This window comes from Callospermophilus lateralis, chromosome 15 (assembly GCF_048772815.1).
Source record: "Callospermophilus lateralis isolate mCalLat2 chromosome 15, mCalLat2.hap1, whole genome shotgun sequence".
Classification (NCBI taxonomy): Eukaryota; Metazoa; Chordata; class Mammalia; order Rodentia; family Sciuridae; genus Callospermophilus; species Callospermophilus lateralis.
The window spans coordinates 23431343-23453479 of NC_135319.1; the positions used below are offsets into that span (position 1 = coordinate 23431343).

At 34.5% G+C, this 22137-nt stretch overlaps 1 protein-coding gene across 4 annotated transcripts in view; it reads right to left on the minus strand.

Moving 5' to 3' along the window:
• Window positions 1–16225: 16225 nt before the first annotated feature.
• Prkg1 (protein kinase cGMP-dependent 1) overlaps window positions 16226–22137 on the minus strand; it is a 1145359-nt gene continuing 1139447 nt past the window's right edge. For all 4 annotated transcript variants that reach the window (XM_076834291.1, XM_076834290.1, XM_076834292.1 and 1 more), the window contains one exon: window positions 16226–20547. In XM_076834291.1, coding sequence (XP_076690406.1) covers window positions 20449–20547 — 99 coding nt within the window. In that variant the 3' untranslated portion in view covers window positions 16226–20448. The remainder of the gene's footprint in view (window positions 20548–22137) is intronic.

A 22137-nucleotide genomic window follows, 5' to 3' on the forward strand; every position in this document is an offset into this window, starting at 1 on the left:
TTCTCATTCTAGAGAATAAAGTTCAAGTTATCTTTATCCTAAAAATAGCAATTTTGAAAGATATAGAGATAATACGATTATAGTAACCACAAAACACAAGAAATGTACATGATTATTTTAAAAGTAGGTTGATGTTAGAGGTGTGAGTTGGGGAAAGGAGGAGATGATTGTAAACCACTGTTGAATACAGAAGACTGGAATATATTTATTATTGCTCCCCTAACCTGTAGGCTGTCTGTTAATTTCTCCACCTGCTGACCTACAGTGGTCATGACTGAGGGCCACAAGGCACAAACAACCAGTCTTAAAGAGATACAATCCTCAAGTTGAGAGGTATTTAAAAAGCAGTTGGTGGTGGTCTGTGCTCTGATTCCTTGGGTTTGAGAATCCTATTAAGAATGTTTCCTACACCATTCTTTCATGGTGCTTCTAATTACAGATGGTGTCCTCACCCCAAATTCCAGCCATCTGGGGAACTTTCCTATGGCTTATTGATATCTCCAGTTTAACTCTGACATGGATTAAATCCTACATATTTCCTTAGGTTTTATTATGAACATGTATAATCATGTGGGCATGGCTAGTTCTGTAGAAATTTTTAGAACAAATTGAGAATTTAGAAGCAAAGGGGAAGTTTTTTTTCATTGCCTTTTTAATAATAAGGATCAAGTCCAATCAGTGGACTTGAAGTTTATATAAGCACAGAGGTATTATAGGGAAAAAGGGCTAAGAAACAAGAGATTTTCATACCACACTATCACTTGCACAATATTAATAACAATGTCAACGACCAGTGTGTTGATCACCTTTGATATACTAGAAAATCCACAATCTGTCTTAAATTTGTGTCATGTTGAAATGTGGGGAAAGAATCCCTGCCTACCTCAAGAAAGAAAATGTCTTTTCTTGGTCCTGTTAGCCTACTTAACTATTTATAGAAATATACTTATGCTACACTAAAGGCCAATCCCTTGTTCTCTTTTCATAAGAGATAATAGATGATTGGTACATTTAATATTAATGAATTTAGTCACTAAAAGCTTGCATTCACAAATGGAATCAGTGGGATGGTTTCTACCCATTTTTCATTTTCCTTTTGAAGTTCTCATGAGTTTCAATTTAATAATGAATAGATCAATATCAGATATCCTACTAAGAACTGTACTTGGTGCATTTGATAAAAGATGATACTCATTATCTACCTTCAAATTATTTATTGGAAGCAGGTAAAGGAAACTAACATACAATATAAGGAAGAAATTATCTAGGTCGCTCTCAGAGAAGGCCAAGTTGATAGCAAGACAATCTTTTATTCCAAATGGAGAAATTTATTTTTGAGTAGAGTCACCACTTAACAATCTGTCCATAATTTAAATTGTCGTTTTCTCACAGGCATCAAGAGTAAACAGCAAGTAAAGAGGTGAAGTGTAGTTCATCGCTCCTACAGTACCAGTTAACATTCAGTGGTGCACATTGTTGGGAGTATAGCTCAGAAACTATTAAAGGCAGTCTCCTTGTCCTGCAACGTCTTTCAGTCTCTGAATGGTTGAAGACACACAATGTATTTACATGGATATGATGATTGATATATATATATATATATTTCAAAACAGTTTATATTTTGGTCATAGGAAAGAAAGAAAAAGGACCAGGAACTGTGACTGACACATTTCAGGAAGAGGAAGTTCTAATGATTCTCTGAGTCTCTCCTACAGCTGGGTGACAGAGGTGGCAGGAATCCCAGCAGGTGTATTTATTTTTTTAAACTCTATTATTTTGTCCTATAGGAAATCTTGCCTCTTATTTAATCTGGCTTAAATAGGACCAGAGTCAACACAATAAATTTAATACTTCATATTAGGTTTTAAAACAAGAGAAATATGTTTACCAATAGTAGTAACTCAGGAATGATATAATACGACATGCCTTTCTTGGTATTTTAAATGCTGGATACCATGCGTAGAATATTCATGAACCTCTTCATGAAGTAGACAAAAAGATACACTCTAAAAACCACTATGCTATTTGCAAACTATTTTTCCATCTTCATTATTTCAGATTATTTTGTGACTGCTGCCTTTTAAATTTCCTACTTCCCTCTCTCCCTCCTTCCTTTCCTCCTTTCTTTCCCTCTTTCCCTTTGTTAAATTAGATGAAGTAGATTTGTTGCCATTCAATTTTTCTTTACTAGAAAACAGTGAGTAAATGGTTGCAGTTGCTAACAGTTTTGTTAGTAGCAATCTTGACTTTATTGCAGGGATTCCTCATTCCTGGTGTTTAATAAAAAGTGTTATGGCTTTCTCATTGGCCTTTAAAGGATTTTTGGTCTTAAATGCTCTTCATGATGTTAAAAGACCTTTCAGACCAGGCCCATGTTATGATTCCCTAGAGAGGTTGGATTTTCTCTAGACTGCAGTACAAAGAGAAGGCGAGATTTGACAATGATTACGTTGATAAATCAAGTTTCATGGTAGCTTTCTAAACTTGCTAAGAAAATACTGAAGCAGGTCATTAAAAACTAATCTGAGCCTAAAGCCCAGAACTCAGAAAATTTTGAGCAAAAACCAGTGAGGATGGTCCCTAAACCAGACACTTCCTGCATCTTTTCTCATGATCTGACACTCAGAAAAGTCTGTGGTGTAGATAGTGGAGCAGCTCCCTTAATAGATGTTAATCCTAAAGGATTTAATATTTCCAACCATGAAGATAAACCAGTGTCAGCAGAAAGCAGGATGCTTATGAGACAGCCTCCACATCTAGAAAAAATTGTTTTCCTCCATGTTATTAGGTCCCTGTTATTATCTTCTTTATAATGTAGGCATTCTCTAAGGATCATGACCAAAAAGGGCTTCATGCCATGGTGTCAGGGGGTTGGGGCAATTCCCCTCTGCCAGCTGCCAGCAGGTGCATATGCTTAATAAAGTCATTTAACTCTTAATGCTGATATTGTTTTTTTCATTCATAAAATGGGATGCAGGGGAGTGGGGAGAGGTCCCTTCTGACTACCAAATCTTCTCTCCAAGTGTTGTCACAGATCTTTTGTTTTCTGGTTAAGAATGGCTTGCGAGGGGTCTGTTCTTTTAGGCAGCCTAAGCATAAAGTAAAAATCATTGACATCAATCAGTACTGTGAACATGTTGACGTTAAAGAGAATGGCAGGTAAAGTTTAAGTCCCTGGAAATAAGGTGAATTACTTGAACCAGGTGTGTGTGTGTGTGTGTGTGTGTGTGTGTCTGTCTGTCTATGAAGAGCCTGTTCTTTTAATCACAAAACTGGTTGTAATGTCATGTTTTGGAACCAACTTTTCCAACTACTGTTCAGTTTTAAACTTAGTGAATCGCATTGGAATCTTGAGGTGAATAATAGCAGGACCTTGAAACGCCAAAGAGGACTAAGATGTGGCTGAGACACAGAACTATTGACTTTTAGGGGCGGGGTGGTGGTGGGGGGCGACATATAATTACTGCAAGGATTCTTTATCACCACCCCTGAGTTACACAAAAGTATTTCTTTTCAGAGGAGTCCACGAGTTGACGCAAGCAGGAAAGTGGGGGAACTACCTGTGCGGCAGACCCAGAAGCCCCCAGACCAGAGAGGTCCCCAAAGCCCCCGCAGCGCTGGGCGTTCCCCGCAGGCAGGCCTCGCGCGCTGCACTTCACCACTGTGCCAGCTCTCATTGTTCCTGCGCTCTGGGGCAGGGTGCTCGCGGTCTCTGCCTTCAGTGTCACAACCGTCGCCAGCATACAGTGGTGTAAAATGAAGCTTGTTTAAAGACTCTCTTTGATGAGCGGAGATCAAACGGCCTGGGGACTCCCGGTCTTAATCAGACTTGAGCCAGGATGGCGTTTTCAAAATAGTCCGTTTGCTCGGCTTTGGGCAGACTTTGTGCTCAGCACATTCATCCGGCTGCAGGGCGGCTAATCCCGGCTGAAGCCCCTTGCCTGATCGCAAATCCGTTCACACTACAATGGCTGCTGTTGGTTTGCTGTGTCAGTTCATGGGCAAATAAATACAGGCCCTTCTGACTTAATTAGAAGCGGGAGGGCAGAGGACGGGAAAGGGTATGGAGAGGAAGATTGCTGCTCTCGGGGGACTTGGGCTCCGCTGTCTCCGGCATCTGGAGGGAAGTGGGGTAAATCCGCTCTTCTGCTGCCCCCTGATGGACTTTTTGTAGAAGTTCTTCAGAGCGAAGATGTAAAGGATTTATTACCCTAGTTGACTCTTTCGAGATTTATTTTGCAGGTCCTATTAAGTCGTATATTGTGCAGCATATGCTCTTTACCTCCTATGCCGCTAACTCTTCGGGCTGAATATTTTCTAATTCTAATTGTTTCTCACAATACCTTGTTCGTAAAAGAGTTTAAATGTTCACGTTAGAATCAAAATGATAGCATCTAGTAGTTTCAACATCAAATTCTAAAGATGAACTGGAATCGGAGACAAAGTTTATCAGTGAATGTTTAGTTTGATGGAAATTTATAGACTCTGTATTGCATTCCTGAGTAAAAATTTCAGGACTTCAGATTACTACAAACATCATGTTATAGGAACATTCTAGGCTGAATTAATAAATATTAGGAAAATTTATAACTTTTCATGAAATATTTTATGAAATAAAAATGTTATCGAATGAGAAAGTGCTAATAATTTTAAGTTCCAATTTTCAAAAAGGGTGCAAACCAAAAGATTTGTGCAAAACAATAATATATTTCCATTTCATTAAAGCCAACATGATGTACCAGTGAAAAAGGAACAGCTGGAAAAAATAATTAATCAACATACTGACAGTGCAGCTCCTGGAAAAATATAACATGCAAATTAATATTTAATAATTTTATTTTGTTTATTTATGTTTTTATGTGGTGCTGAGGATAGAACCTAGTGCCTCACACATGCTAAGCAAGCACTTTACCACAGAGCCGCAATCCCAGCCTTCTAATAATTTTATTACAGCTCATTTTTGCTTGAAAAATCCAGGCATAACATAATGTTGCTCTTCTATTAGGATTACTTTTAGTGGATACTGGAAGGTGTGTGAGAAATACTATTTATAAACCTTCATTACAACATTTAGTGGGTATTAAACTTTCATTAACATGATATATACTAAGTAAAAAATTATATACAATTATTTTGGTAATATATTCTAAAATATAATTGAAAAACAACTTTCAAGAAGCAAATTGACCATAATCACAGTTCTCAAGATGTAATTGTTTCCACTATATTTTTTGATACTCCATAGGGGCTCCATCTTTTTCTCACAATATTGTTGAAATTCTGATGATTCTTTTTATTTACAACAAGAAAACATGGTTTACAGTAACCTGTAAATTTAACAAATTAGTGCAAAGCATTTTGCAAATATCAACAGTTTTGAGAGTTGATTTTGGCTACAAACTTACTTAAAAGGTATGGAAGTGTCAAAGCAAAGAGTGGAATGACTAATTAGGTTTCTCTCTGAGGCATATCCCCTACTCTTTTTTGTTAATAGCATTTCCTATTATCATTTGCATTTGCTAATAATTTTAGAAGGGAGGGAACTGTGGCTAGAACTTTGAGGTCTAAAGGTCTAAAAGTGTGTGTTTTCTTTGCATTTAAAGTTTCTAATTTGCAGGCAAAATCCTAAATTTGGAAAATTACCTTGCTATGCTTTTATTGAAAACTGAGATTAGAAAAATAAATAAGTAAATAGATAAGTGGAGCTTTTATTTGTAAGCTTGTAAAAAATGAGAAAGTAATTGATTCCTGGTTTGTGGGCATAGAATGAGAAGTATTTGTCAATTTGAAGTGCCTTGATTTCTTTAAAAAAAAAAAAAGTCTGTTAAAAACTCTGGAAGTCATACATTAAAACCACTTTGAACTTTGGCTCCAAATTCAGCCCTGATTTTCAATTTTTAGTGATTTCTGTGAATTATCCTACCATGGACCACATAGATATTCCCTAACTTAAAATGGTTCAACTTGGAATTTTTCTTTTTCTTTTTCTTTTTTTTTTTTTAAGAGAGAGTGAGAGAGAGGGAGAGAGAGAGAATTTTTTAATATTTATTTTTTAGTATTTGGCAGACACAACATCTTTGTTTGTATGTGGTGCTGAGGATCGAACCCTGGCCGCACGCATACCAGGGGAGTGCACTACCGCTTGAGCCACATCCCCAGCCCCAACTTGGAATTTTTCAACTTGGTAATTGTACAAAAGTGACATTCATTTATAGAAAGCCATATTCAAATTTTTATTTTTTAAGAAAATTTTAGTTGTTGATAGACCTTTTTTTATTATTTATTTATTTATTTATATGCGATGCTGAAAATCAAACCCAGTGCCTCACACATGCAAGGCAAGCTCTCTACCGCTGTGCCACAACCCCAGCCCCAAAGTTTTATTTTTTGATCATTCCCGGGATATCAGGGCTATTGATATGCTGTATAAAACTCTCTTGAGATGACCAGTAGTGGCAGCAGCGATTGGCAGCTTCCAGTAAGCCACATTATTACAAGAAGACAAAATCCATACTCTGCAATATGTTGTGCTACTAAGCCAGACTCTGTAGGCTAAGTGCATTAAATGCATTTTGGGTTTACACTTAAAAATCTATGTTAGGTTTACCAGGATGTAGCCTCATCATAAATCAAGGAGTGTCTCTCTCTATTATTAATGGTTCTCCAAAGAAACAATATCAAGAGGATATATGTTGAACTGTAAAAGGAGATTTTCTGTGGGAGTTGGCTCTGGTGACTATGGAGGCTGAGAAGGCACTGATATGATGCCCAAAAGCTGGAGAACAAGGGAGTTGGTGGTATCCACCAGTACAAGGCCAAAGGCCTGAGAACCAAGGACACCAATAATCTGAGGCTGAGGCTGGTGTGTTTGTGTGAGTATGCATATGTGTGCATGTGTTTGTGTGTCTATGCATACGTGCATGCGTATGTGTGTGTGGGGATAATCTGGTATAAATCTCAAAGTCCTTTGGTCTGACAATCAGCTTGATTTCTGACTGTAGGAGAAGATGGATGCCCCAGGTCAAGAAGAGAGAAATTCATTCTTCCTCCTGGCTTTTGATCCATTTGGGCAATCAATTGTTCAGATGGAGATTACCCTGACAGGAGAGGCCTGGCCTTCTCAGTCTCCAATTCAAATACTGATTTCTTCTGGAGACTCTTAACAGAAACACCCAGAAAAAAGTTTACCACCTGTCTGAGCACCTCTTGTATAGCTAAATTGATGCATAAAATTAATCTCCACAGGCAAGTCACATGAAAAATGTGAATCGACTAACCATGGAGTATGGGGGAGAGGCTCACTACTCCATAGTATTTACACCATCTGGACAAAAATGACCTGCGTAATCTCCAGAATATAGGTAATAGTACAATAAAGTAAAATATTTTAGAAGTAATGACTTGTGAGTATTTATAGTATATTTATATATTACATAACATTTGTATATTATTTTTATATAACATAATTATAAGTGTATGCAATTTAATTTTTAAAATAGCAGTTCCTGAATGTTAACTACTAAAAATATCCATTATCCCAGGTGGCCATAAAACCGAAGAGCAAATGCAGTTCCAGTGAACCAGTTAACTTCTCAGCACAAGTGTTGACCTAAATAACCTAACCTGCCATTTCTCCAGAAATGGAACCTCTTTCACTTTCTTTCATATTAATAAAATGTTAATCTGAATGCTATCAGACCATTATTATGCAGAGTTTCTTATTCAGCATTTTTGGTAAAATTAGTCCCTGTTATAGTTAGCTGATACATCTAGTTTTGCTTTTATATGGCTAATACATCTATTTTTGCTTTTATATTTATTGTTATTATCTATATGATGAACAGTTTGGTTTCCAATCATATATATATATCTCCTAGTACACATATGCAATTTTTTTTCTATAAAATATACCAAAAAGTAGAAGTGTTGAGTTTTGGAACATTTCAACTTCACAAAATGGTATGAAATTGTTCTTCAGAATTGTAATAGTTGCCATTTACACCAGCAGTACATGAAAAGTTTACATTGTTCTATATTGTAAACATTTGTTATATTTAAATTTTAGGTTGAAATCTAATAGTTGAAAAATTGTAAATGTATGGTTACTTATTATTAACAAAGGATATTTATATTTTTCTTTTTTCTGTAAAAGAAGACATAAGATAGCTAATTAGGCTAGTTATAACCTTGAAAAAAGAATAGTTCAAGAAAGGAAAATTTTAGGTTCCTCTCTTAAGATCTTAGGTATAAAAATCTAAAATATAATATTGATAAATCAGAAACACCAATATGTTAAAAATGCATGCCTTGACAAAGTTGAATTTGAGCCAAGGGAGAATTAGTGTTTTAATGTTAAAAATCTATAACATCTTCCAAGTATACTACAATAACCAATTAAGAAGAAACCATGTAACCATCTTAGTATGCTCATCCTTGGTATTTCTCTTACCTTTCTGCACTGATCTCTCCCTTGAGGCTCCTGAGCCACAACTTTTTTCTTTTTCTATAACTGAGTATTATGATTTAGATGTGTTATCCCCCAAAATCTCACATGTGAGCTATTTTGATACAATTAAATAGCTAATCATGATTTTTAAAAGATTGACAAACTAAGAGCATACTTAACATGCTCCATATATATATATATATATATATATATATATATATATATATATATATATATATATAAAACTTATATCAAACATCTAACAATAATTTTTTAAATTTATTATTATTATTTTTGGTACCAGGAATTGAACTCAGGGTACTCAACCACTGTGCCACATCCTCAGCCCTATTTTGTATTTTATTTACAGACAGGGTCTTACTGAGTTACTTAGCACCTCACTTTTGCTGAGGCTGGCTTTGAACTCATAACCCTCCTGCCTCAGCCTCCAGAGCAGCTGGGATTACAGGTGTGGGCCACCTTGCCTGGCATGAAATTTTTTAATAACTTTATTATTATTATGATTATTATTAATTTATTTTTATATGGTGCTGAGGACTGAAACCAGTGCCTCACACATGCTAGGCAAGCACTTTACAACTGAATCACAACTCAGCCCCCTGGCATGAAATTGTAAACCAGGTAAAAGGCAAGAATGTCACCTGAAATTTCATTAATATACAACTATTTACTTGGGGTCACAGTAAGTCCATTAATTCAAGAAAACAAATCAGTAACTAGAATTTAATAAAACATTTCATTATTCAGAGTCAATAATATCCTTAGAAATAACCTGAGACAAATTAATAATAATTCCACCATGGATGCTGGATAGAGCAATATTCACAAAACAAATGGACTTCCTCTGTGCCGATAAAGAATTCAAGAGCATAATACTTTCAAAGAAGTCCTTTAAATAACAATAAAAGATACACATGAACTCTTATTGTAAAATGTTAAGATATTTTAGAAGATGTTAATAATGTCCAAGGGTGGAAAAAGCTAATACCATAACATTAGACTTATACTTTCTTCCACAAATTAATTTATGAATTTCAAGTAAATCTAATCAAAACTCTAGAAGGTTGTTTCATGAAATGTAAACATTTTGTTTTAATACTTTTTGAAAAAAGGACTGTAGCTAGCTAAGATATTTTAAAGACAACAAAGCTAGATGTTGGGGGTTATACTATAGAATATAAAGAATTTTTATAAAGGTATAATACTTAAGCCAACTTATACTTCTGCAGAGAAAGGCAAATATTTCAATCAAAGATAACTGAGAGTGATATACAATATATATAACACACGAATATACACATATATAAACTGGAAAAATTGAGCAGCCATACAGAAAAATGAAAGTACAACATAATCACCCATTTTAAAAAATCATTACAGGGATATTAAAAGCCTACTGTAAATAACAAAATTTAAAATTTTAGAAATAAGAGCGTATATCTTTACCAATGACTTCATAGGGAAAGATTTGTTATGTAAGATACAAACCATAAGTTATACAGATTGATAAATTGACCACAATAAAATATAAAACCTTTCCTAAAAAGAAAAAAGAAGGTGAACAGAAGATATTTGCAAAATAAATGATTATTACTTTAATTTTACTAAATATTTTTTGCCATTCAACTTCATTCATAAAAAAGATAACTGAAAAGATAATGTATTTGCCTTTAATTTTCAAATTGATGAAGTATATAATCAGGCAATATTTTTATGCTTTACCATCTTCATATTCCTGAGATATAATTAAGCTAGCCACTTTTAAGATGCATACATTAGTGCATTTTGCTAATTAAAAAAAAAAACCCTTTTTTTTAGTTGTAGATGGACACAATACCTTTATTTTATTTATTTATTTATTTTTATGTGGTGCTGAGGATTAACCCAGTGCCTCACATGTGTGGGCAAGTGCTCTACTGCTGAGCCATAATCCCAGGCCCCGCATTTTGCTAATATTTTGATTAGTGTTTTTGTGTCTATGTTCATGAGAGATATTGACCTCTAATTTTTTATCTTTCTTGCATTACTGGTGTCTGCTTTTGGAATCAAGGTTGGGTCAACCTCCTAATATGACATGAAATATATTTATTTTCCCTCTCTTATCTGGAAAAGAGTCTGAGAGCAAAATTATCTTTTCCCTTCCATTTGTACATACAGATGAAGTTACAGCTTGCACGTGCCTATAAATTGACTCCTTCTGCTGTGACATCTTAGGTCAGCACATAGGTCTGATATAATTTTCTGTGTCCTTAGAAATATTCTAGAATCTCCACTGACCTGTGTGGTAGTCATGAGCGATATGAAGCAATTGTGACTGTCAAAGTGTGTTTAAAACTTTGATTTAAATGGACACATTGTAAGAGCCTATCCTCTTAAACATCCCTCTGCACACTCCTGTTGGTTGCCTGGCATTTCTCTTTCATCATTTCTCTGTTGATATGCATCCTTGGTATATCTCTTACCTTTCAGCATTGATCTCTCCCTTGAGGGTCCTGGTCTCAACTTCTTTCTTTTTCTGTAACTGTTATGATTTAGATGTGGTGTCCCCCAAAAGCTCATAATTAATTTGGAGGAGAAATGATTGGGCTTTAGCCTTAACCTAATCAGTGAATTAATCCCTGATGAGATTAATTTCAAGGTAACTAGAGGCGGGTGGGGTGTGGCTGGAGGAAGTAGTTCATTGGGGTATGTATTTTGCATCTGGAGCATGGAGTCTCTCTCTCTGCTTCCTGACCATGATGTGAGTTGCTTCTGTTGGCCACACTCTTCCGCCATGATGTTTAGCCTCACCTCCCCTAAAATTGTTCTGGTTGGGTCTTTAAGTCACAGCAGTGAAAAAAACTAACTAAAACACTGAGACAACCATCTTTGGCTTCTGGCTTACTTTTTTCTTTTGCAGGAGTTTCTCATTCTTTCTAGTTTACCAAGAGTTTCTCTTTTAGTTTTTGTATATACTGAGTACTTATTTATTTTTAAATATTTTTTCTTTCATTGAAATTTTTGCTGCAAGTAAGAGTCCTGAAAGATCTTTTAAGTTCCAGATAGAGAAAATACAGAAAACTGAAATTACTTACTAAAAGTTGCATGGCAGATTAGCATCAGAATCAGGGTCCTTCCTGAAACTCCCCTCTCCTACCTACAAGTTTAGTGCTCCTACAATAACATACTTGTATCCAAAAGGAAATTTTCAATGCATCATTCTTAGTCTCATGAAGCCTCACCTTTTTTAATAAAAATAATATACCTCAAATTGTCTTTGTGTAAACCTAATGGTTTTATATGCCAAATTGAAATGAAGTATATCCAAATATGTTTGGTACAATCTATGATTGTGCCTCCAAGAAGTCCTTCTATAATCCCAGTAGACTTATTACCTTTCTGATGTCTCCTGATGGCCTAAAGATGATGAACAGCATGTCTCCCAGCATGGAAAAAAAATCAGGTTTTGCAGACTCCTCATCCACTATTTTAAGAAAAAAATTAATGTCAATATTCAGAATTTGGACAAGGGCTTATTGACAAAAAATCTTAAACATGTCAGAAAAAGCTTTTTGAAGGTAGTTATGACTTTTCTGAGATCTGTAGAACTTGAGTTGGCCATTGAAAAGTAAGACAATAAAAAGGAATAAAAAATTCTATGTACAACTCTAAGTAGTTGCAAAAGGCTGGAAGTCAAGCAAAGATTCAGGGCTGATTTTAAAGGGCATTGGGAAGTGACCTCATTAATTTGACTGCATTCTTAGGGAAATCAGAGGTGATTGAAGGGAGCTGGAAATTCCTTATATTGAAATTTTTTTCAAAGATAATCTGGACCCCAATAAGAAAGGAAGATTTAAACATATATGTATTAAATAGAAGCTGTTTCTATATGTGAGAAAACTTATAAAACATGCAAAAAGGCAGGGGGCAAAACCAATATTTCACCTTTGAACTTACACAGATCAAGAAGTAGTATGAAATGTGCAAATTTTGGTATATCACTTATTTTATTTGATATAGGTCTTAATTTTTTAAAGTAAATTTGAGTATAATTACCAGCATTCAATCTGATCATTGTTCATGAAGTGAATCACCTGTATCACCAGTTGAATCAGGAAATCAAGCCATTAGCTTCTCTCCACATAGAAACACATAAAAATAACCTCAGATATGATGTAAAACAGCACAATCATTTCTTCAGATGAATGAATGCCAATCACATCCCTAGTCTGTGGAACAGATGATATTAGAACTTCTTTGGCTGAATTAGAATTAGAAATCTGGAGCCCTTGGAGCCTACTCACTGTGCGTCATCCCTTTCTTTCAACCCATATTTCTCTAGTCATTCCATCCAGATGGCCTAGGAGAGACCATCTCAGTGAACTGAGGCTTTATGGAAAATTCCATATGAAAACCACTGGTTTGTGGTAAGTTTTACCTTTTTAATCAAGGGTTGACAAGCTTTTCTGAAAAGGACCAGATATTAACTATTATAGGTTTTACTTACTGTATAGCTTCTACCTAGCTACTCAAGGCATATGTTGTAGCATGAAAGCAGCTATAGATGGTATCTATTAGTTTTGTTCTATAAAAACTTTATTTGCAAATAGACTGTGAGCCAGATTGGGTCCATGAACTATAGTTTGCCAATACCTGCTGTTAAAAAAATAAGGAAAGAGAGATTCAGAAAATGAAGTAACTTAGAATCACATAATTGTATTACTAAAAAGAATAATTACTACAAAGAATAATCTTGTGGATAAGGAAACTAAAGCCTTGGGCAATTCACAAAACTGTGCAAATTTAAAGTAATTTATGGAATGTGTAACTTAACAAGGGTTACATATATCAGAATTATAGTTTAGGTTGCACTTTGATTCCATTCCAACTTGTTTTTATTGTTTTAACTCTATAGCTCTCACATCTTTCCAGGAATCCTGTTCTTCTTAGGAATTGTAAATCCCCCATGTCATAACTAACATACTTTCTACTAGATTCATTGTTTCTCATGACTCAACCTGGTGCTTTCAAAGTTTGAGTCTTCACATAAATTGCCCAAATAACCCTTTACACCAATTTTAAATGGCCTGGGTCCTGAGACTATTATGCCCATTACTGAGTTGAAGTGTACCTTTCTCATGTCATATTTTTTCAATGTCACATTTGAAATGCTTTTTATCAAAAGATTATGCATTTGAATGAATTCACCAAGTCTTTACTATGATTCAAGGTCTTAAGATTTATTCTGGTATCTTGTGCCTGAAAGTGTGTTATTTGTATTGGCAAAACACTTGCAGAGGCTGGGTCAGACCTTGTCTTTCTTCTGTATGTGTGTGGTATTTTATCAATTGCAATAGGCAAGGTCATGCAGCAGAAATAGACAAAGCTAGAATCCTAGTGGTCCAAAACCATGTATTTTACTCTAAAGCCTTAGTAAGTGCTTTGCTCTTGCTCACTGCCATTCACATTCTCTTTTGAGTCTGACAGGGCAGCCACTATTGATGAATTGCCCATCACAACCTTAGAGGAAAAAGAGAATATAATGAAGCAGGAATTGGCTCTTAAAGATTCTCCTTGAAGTGACAGATCCACCTTTCAATGGTCAAAGCAAGTCAAATTGCTAAATCTAACTTCCATGGAGAACGGAAATACTCCACAGAGGGAAATCAGACATTGGAGAATTGAGGTCAAAATCCAGCTGAGAGCCAGAAGCTTAAATCCATTCTCATTTCTCTCTAGAGGATTGAAAGGCCTCGTGCAAGTTAACTGCTAGTATCCTGCCCTGAATTACCAGATACCAGAAATAGGTATAAATATACCTTTTGGGCATTGTAAATCAAGATGTAAATCTATTCCTTAAAAATATTTTATTATTAATATACTATTTTAATATGTTAATTAGGAATGAGATCTATATAAGTGGAATATAAATATTTAGTATTTTCATAGGTATTTAATATACTTTTGATAGTTATAACTATTTCAAATTTTTCCCATTTTGTTCTTTTGCCCAACCATTCCTGAAATATTTTCCAATGGACCTTATTTTCTGATTTCTCTTCTATGGGGGAGCATACATAAAAATCTCCATCAAAATAAAATAAGGTGCCTGTTAAAATATCACATTCCTAGGTTATACATCAAAGTAACAGTAGATGGCCCCAGGAATCCGTAGCTTATTTCCCAGAAACATCATATGGCATTAATGTTTGGGAAACACTGGCCTAGATCATATGGCCTGAATCTGTTCACTAATTTTAATGAAATCGTTGGCCAGCCATTAGGGTTGTTTTTATGCCTTGTTTTATTTCTTTCTTTCCTTCCTCTTCCTCTCACCCTCCTCCCACCATTTTTTTTTTTTTTTTTTTTTTGGTATGAGATTTAGGGTTAACTCATTTAGTTCCAATAGTTGGTATATGGAGGGATTTGTCATTCGCTCCAGAAGTTCACCTGGGGTGCAAAACAACTTCCAGAGAGAAGCATTCATATTTCATCAATTCATCATTTTTTAGTTGAAAATTTATAGAATGCTGAAGAAAATTTTAAATAGAACTCTTGAAAAAAGCATATTAAATGTGGTGGCTGTGCATGACATCTTTAAGGCTATAACTGAGAATCTGTGTTTAGGTCTGCAAGCAAAATATGATCAACTTGGATGAACACACAACCAATTCATTCTTCTCAAATTTACAATTGAATCCTATTGTCATTGTTGAATAATTGTGTGCTGATTTAATTGCATTGAAATTAATATGTGCAAATGTGACAGTGGTAGGAGCCGTGTCCTCACCATTGCCAACCCTCCCTCACTGCCATCTCTGAAGTGATCGTGACTGTTAATCTGTGTTTTGCTCCTAAAACTGTGTAGTTATTTTAAAAAGATTGATTAGGGAAGATCATTCTTTCTTAAATCTACAGTGTGAAAATTAAAGAAATTATAGGATAGATAGTTTAAAATGTTACACTTCAAGTTTCAAAATAAATAAAATTATTTTATGTGATATATTGATATAGTATTTTTTTTCAAAGTATGTTATTGACTCTGTCTGAGAAAGCAAACTAGACTAAGTTTCTAGTTTTCTTTTATCCAGGGTTTTTAACTCACTATCATTGACAATGTGGTGTCAACAATACAAATGCAGTCATAATGAGGGAATCTTTATGCTGTGCATCAGATTTCAATGTGTACCTCATTACTGCAGTGAGGAACAAAAAGATGAAGGAATAATCTGTTTACCAGGGTTTTGAAGAGTTGAATGAGTTATAATCATATTCTTTAAAACTATATGCTTTTATGTATATGAAGCTTAACAGAGGGACCCAGTGAACAAACATTGGACAAAGACTTGTGAAATTGCTTTCCATCCTTGCATATAGTAATTTATGGGAATCCTCCCTTTGCTTGTCTACTCTGGAGTTTGATGAGAAATGCCCAAAGGAGTGTTTTGTGGTAATATAGTGAAATCTGCTAATTTATGGTTTCATATGGATATCTACATTTGGTCGACATTTGCCAGGTGGCCCAGTGTTATTCCCATTGAGTTCTTTAAACTGAATTGTTAGACTGATTTTAGATCAGATTAGATTATTTCATGAAAGATGTGTGGAATAGAAGTATTTTCTAGATGACTGTAGTTATATTCTACAATAGCACTACATGGTAGTTCCCTTCTAGTATGATATACCAATTCCATCTTTTAAAACTCATGTGGAATTAAAGAGAAACTAAATTCAAAAGTAATTATTTTTTATTTCAACTCTATAAAGTATACAACAGGCACTCAGCAATTACAGCTGCAGGAAAAATACAGAGCAAATCAAAGCAGGTTAAGTTTATGAAAAAGTTTTTAATCTACATCAAAAGAGTGCAAGTGGTCAATGACCATTTGATGACAGTTTGTTGCATTCTGACTAACAAAGGACTCTTTCATGTAGAACAAATTCTAAGAGGACAATCAAATAACCATAGCAATAAGAATACAAAAGAACTGACCAGTTGTAAAAACATCATACATTGAAATAAATTTGATAGATGATGCTTAAAGAAATGTCTCTTTACTCAGAAAGCCCAAACCTCTGAGTCATGGTCAAGGTCCCAGAGCTCTGTCTGTTGATGCAGGGGCAGATAAAGAGGAGGGCTTACAACATACTTTCAATGTTTTGCTTTCCAGGTCTGTCGAAAACTTGCCTCATAAATGATTTGCATATACAAGAACTCAAAGAAAGCATCCTGTTTTGTTGAGTGGTGCACCAAGTTACTTTTTCGTCATTGGTTTCAGAACGAGGTGTGGTTAGCAGTCATTTCTGATTTTCTTTTGGGTTGGACCCATTGTTAATGGAGTCTATAAAATGAGATATGTTGGAACATGACTGCACTAATTGCTTTTTCACTGAATCTGCACAGCTTAGCAAAACAGGAATACCTGTATACAGACTGATAGTATGTCATGTATTAATTTGACCTGCACATACATTTATACATTTCACAGAAATGACGCTGTATCTCATTAACAGATACACAGCTCTGGTACATTTAACAGAAATAAGAGAACAACTTCATCATTTCTGTAATTCATCAATATTATATAATAAAGGCTTATAAATTGTTAGCAGAAAGAACTGTAAAACGCAGCAAGCTAAGAAAGGACAACATTTTGAGGTGTGTTTGTCTTTGTCATGCAGCATAACACCAAATTTGTTTTTTTTTAATCAGATGCCATGAATTTAAGGCACTTGCAACAATGCCAGATAGCCAGGTCATGTTCTAAACTATGGGACAGATGAATAACAGTACTGTTGACATAGTTTTCAATAATACTGACAATTATGACATTAATTCAAGTCTACTTGGACCTAAAAACATTATTCAATACAAATAAAACAAAATAATAATGCTGTGAAACACTAAAAAAAGTTATATGTACCACAAAATATCACACAAAAATATCTATTTACATAAACATTTGTCTGTGGTCCTATTGTGAAAGAAAACAGTGTTATGGATAATGCACAGATCACCTCTATTGTATGAAATCAGTTCTAATATCCTTGTTGTCAATATGGTAGCTGACTTCTTTAAGTTCATCATCAGTTCAGTCATTTAAAAATGAAGCAAGAAAAATCCAATAGTTATGTATGTATCATTATACATGTAAAATTCACATGTATATTTATAATTGTAAGTAAAAACTATGATTTGTTAAGTATATAATCAAAATACATTTGTTTTAAATGCTACATGGGTCTGATTCATACTGTAATAACAAGGAAGGTAATAAACATAAAAATCAATTACAGCAATTTTCCACAAATAATTTTCTCTAATGTATTCAATCTATCTCAACTTTGATGTTCCTTTCCTTGGCAGTTTTCAGTTTTCCTGTGAATCAAGACACACAGAAAGCCCTTATTTCCCATACTGGAAATATTGACAAGAAAGTCAGTTCACAAATCAAACAAGTTGGCACTATTCTAACTTATCCAGATGTTCTTTAATGTAAGAAAAAAGAAGGGGCATGAAAAATTCAGAAGTAAAATGAGATGCACTTTATGAAGCTGACCATGAATTATAGCCCTAGTGTCTTCATTAAGACAAGATTTAATTCCTTAAAATTAAATATTGTAAATCAGATGAATGTTTTCTGTTAATAATTCTTGGAAGATATAGTTCACCTTTAGTTTTTGGTGATTGCTTTAGACATCCTGATGTAATGTTATGGGTGAAATGAACAAAGATGTAGGTACAGGTGGGAAAAACAATCTACAGTTACATTGTGCTGAATGCTACTTCTTCCTTCTCCACAGAACTTTACAAATGGGTTGTCTTAGACGTGAACCATAGTCCAAAATGCACAGTAAGTGCTAATTTCTGGAACTTTTGTGATATTTGAAAATTTGTAGGATCAGATTTACTTTCCTAATGACAAGGTAAATTTAATATTCTAGCAAGCCTTTTGCATGCCTACACCACACAATCTTTAAACAAAAATCACTGAACATTGGTGGTAACTGGAATTATATATATATATATAATGATTTTGAGAATTTGTAAGGGAGGGAATGTTCCAATAACAATAATATCAATAATATCAGGATCAAAGTTTTAATCAATTTTTATCCTAATTATACATAATACAAACTTAGTAGTTTTATGCTGAACATGTTTTAGAGTATATTTTGATATCATGTTCTAAAGTAGTTTTTTGAGTATAAAAAATTCAAACAAAATTCATAATATACACTTTCTTGGCTAAGATATGTCAAGCCAATTCAATATAGTTTTGCAGAAACATCTACATTAGATTGATTAGTAAAACACTCTAATGTTAAAAAGCAAACCTGTCTTAATTATACCAAGTTCACACACAGTTCCAAGACATCTTTGAAGGTTATACATTGGTCTATGTAGGTGTAATGCTATCTGTCAAGGAAAAGCTTCCAGAAAACTCAGCTATAGACAGCTAATAATGTTCAACCAGCCTGCCGCCAATGGACCTGGTTTCATTTGCTGATTCTTCATGTGAAAAAAAGCAAATCAGTTTGATATTTTCATTTCTAGTCTAGTATAAATTTCATGTTCACTAATATTTGTTTTATTTAGCTAAAATCAATTTTTATGAACTCATGTTCATTTTTCCTTCTCTAACCTTTTCCTACTTGAACAAATGTGTGGGCTTATTCAGGAAAAGGTAATCAACACCTGGACAATTTCTTGTTTTCTTTCCTGACCTCAAATGAGTGAGCTTCCTGGTTTTGTGAACTTTAATAACTTTGACATTGTGTTTTCTGACTTTCTTTTTCTTTTTTTTTTCTTTTTTGGTTCAGGCCTAAGACAAGAAGCTAGTTCAAAAAGATTTCCAAATCACCTTTTTCTCTCAAACCTAGACTATGTTGTGTAAGTGAAATCTGACAGGTGTTTGGTTTAATAAATTTAGTGAAATGCTTGAGTCTCTGGCTAGACATGTAAGGTTTAGAATTTGTGTTGTCTGTTCAGACACTGACATTACAGATGAAAGATATACATAGCACCTATATAGTTTTGTTTTTGTTTTTTTGGATGGGTCTTAATCCCTCCCCACCCTATCCCACCCCTAACTCAAGGGTTTATTTTTATAAAAGGAAATATTTTAAGCCTCAGTTTGAGGGTATGTTAGGTAAATAGATAAACCAATTGGCTGCTAGTCACTTATTTCCAGGACCATCTTTAAGCACAATAATTTTTTAAAATATGAAATGGTCTTATGAATTGCTTTTTCCCCCACTCTGTCATGCCAATTTATCAAAAAGAAATGAATATCATGCATTTTTTTTCAATCCTCTGCTAAAACGCATATATACCTGCTATGAAAGGTCTCAGGAGAATCCATAGCAGTTGTGCTTTTATCATATCAATTTTTAAAATCTGTCAGAAAGAAAAGGTAACATTCAGTCTTGTCATCAGCACTGCTGGGAAATAAAATCATGAAACTTCTAGCACTGGTTAGACATGAACTCCGTGACCCACAGATGTGTGGTCCTCTTTTCTACGGTATATACACCGGCTTGCAGTAATAGATTCCACAACCTTCATTTAAAAAAAGGAGATAGCCCAGGTTCTGTACCATCATCATCTATCGTACCAATATATTATTCTTTCATCTTGAAAAGTCTAGCAAGGTACAGTCTCTTTTACTAGATTGAAGTGCTTCCTACAGTCTTTCAAATTATAGTCAGAGCAAAGCAAGATCCTTGCAACAATAGAAAACATCACTTTACTGGTGAAAGGCTTTGCTTCAGGACCACCATGTCAACTGCTATTTTAGGTTCAAACAGAAAACATGTAAAGAGCACTATTGTCATCTAAGCAATAAGTCCTAATGCCACTGTAGTTACTGGAGCAGCATCAATCAAAGGCATCATGGTGACCCCGAGCACTAATCTTCTCTCTTTCCCTCAAGTTTGCTGGCAGCTGTGTCTCAGAAAAAGCTGTCTTCAGCAAGGCAGAAGCAGGTAAGAGAAATACATTAGAAGTCTATATCCCAGCCTGAGTTGTCATCAGGCGGTGGCTCGTCACTGTCCTCAGGAAAACTGTCGAAATTGCTTGTGTCTGTGGGTGATGCAACCTGCAACATGAGAAAACAAATGAGTAGGTTTCTGGCTATTTTTTCATGGGATTTTACTTTACTCTCCATTATTAAAAAGAATTGTTATTTTTAAACGGATACATAGAAACATAAAAATTATACATGCAATTTTTGATACATGTGTGCATCGCATAATGTTTAAATTAGGTTAAACATATTTGTCTTCTCAAACATTTATCATTGGTTTGTAGTGAAACTTTCAAAATCCCTTCGTATAGTTTCTTGAAATATATAGTGTATTTTTGTTATCTGCGGTCCCTGTTCTGTGTGATAGCACACAAGAACCCCTTGCTCCTGTTTTAGCTGTTTAGTACCCACTGATCAACCTCCCCCGCTTCCTGTTTCTATTGCCCTAGTCTTCCCAGCCTCTGGTAGTCCCTATTCTACTCTCAACTTCTAAGAGATGAACTGTTTTAGATTCTACATATAAGTGAGAACAGGCGGCATTTGTCTTTCTGTGCCTGGTTTATTGCTACAAATAACAGATTTGCATTATTTTTTATGACTGAATAATATGCCATTATGTGCATGTACTACATTTTCTCTATTTTGAATTTTATTTTATTTTATTTATTTTAGTACTGGGGATTGAACTCAGGGACATTTGACTACTGAGCCACATCCCCAGCCCTATTTTGTATTTTTTTTAGAGACAGGGTCTCACTGAGTTTCTTAGCACCTTGCTTTTACTGAGGCTGGCTTTGAACTCACGATCCTCCTGCCTCAGCCTCCCAAGCTGCTGGGTTACAGGCATGTGCCATCACGCAGCTCTATTTTGAATTTTAAAAAGCATTTTTATCCCCTTTTCAATGGCAATTTTTTGAGCATCTACTATGTAATAGGTACATCTACTATGTAATTGGGTTTGAATTGTGGTTAACAGTGGTAAGTAAAAATAAAAATAAATCCCCACAGGGATTTATATTAAAGAAATAAATTATGTGGTTAAAACCAATAATTAAGAAAATATTTATGTAAATATGAACTTTGGCTAGTGCTGCAACATATGTATATATACATATATATGTATATATATTCACACACTATATATATTCATATATATGTACACTTACATATATATGTATATGTTATATATATAGTGCTTTGAAAGTATAAGAGTGAACATATAAAGCCTCTTGAAAAAGTATGATTTATAGCCTAAGAATCAGTGAATTCAATATGGAGGGTAGCACATGCCAAGGTCCTGAGGTGAGACACAGAGAGAGAGCTCCATGCTTTGAAGTAACCAAAAGATACTGACATAACTGCTATATAAGAAATGGGAACGGTATGCAGAGATGAGGCAGAGAAGCAGGCAGAATCCAGGCATTGTTCTTTATTCTCTCTATAAGAGCCATTTCTAAACTTGAGCAAAATTCTTATAAATTTACTGGGCAAAGTCCAATCAGCAGAGCATCAGCAAGAAGCCAGTTTAATATTTCTATTGCTTAAAAGATCCCTTAAAAATAAATTTACATTAGAATAATTTGAGTTTAGCATTTATTTATTTCTCTCTTCCAGCTTTTTTCTCTACTTTTGTTCTAAAACCAAATCTTCATGAATGCAATT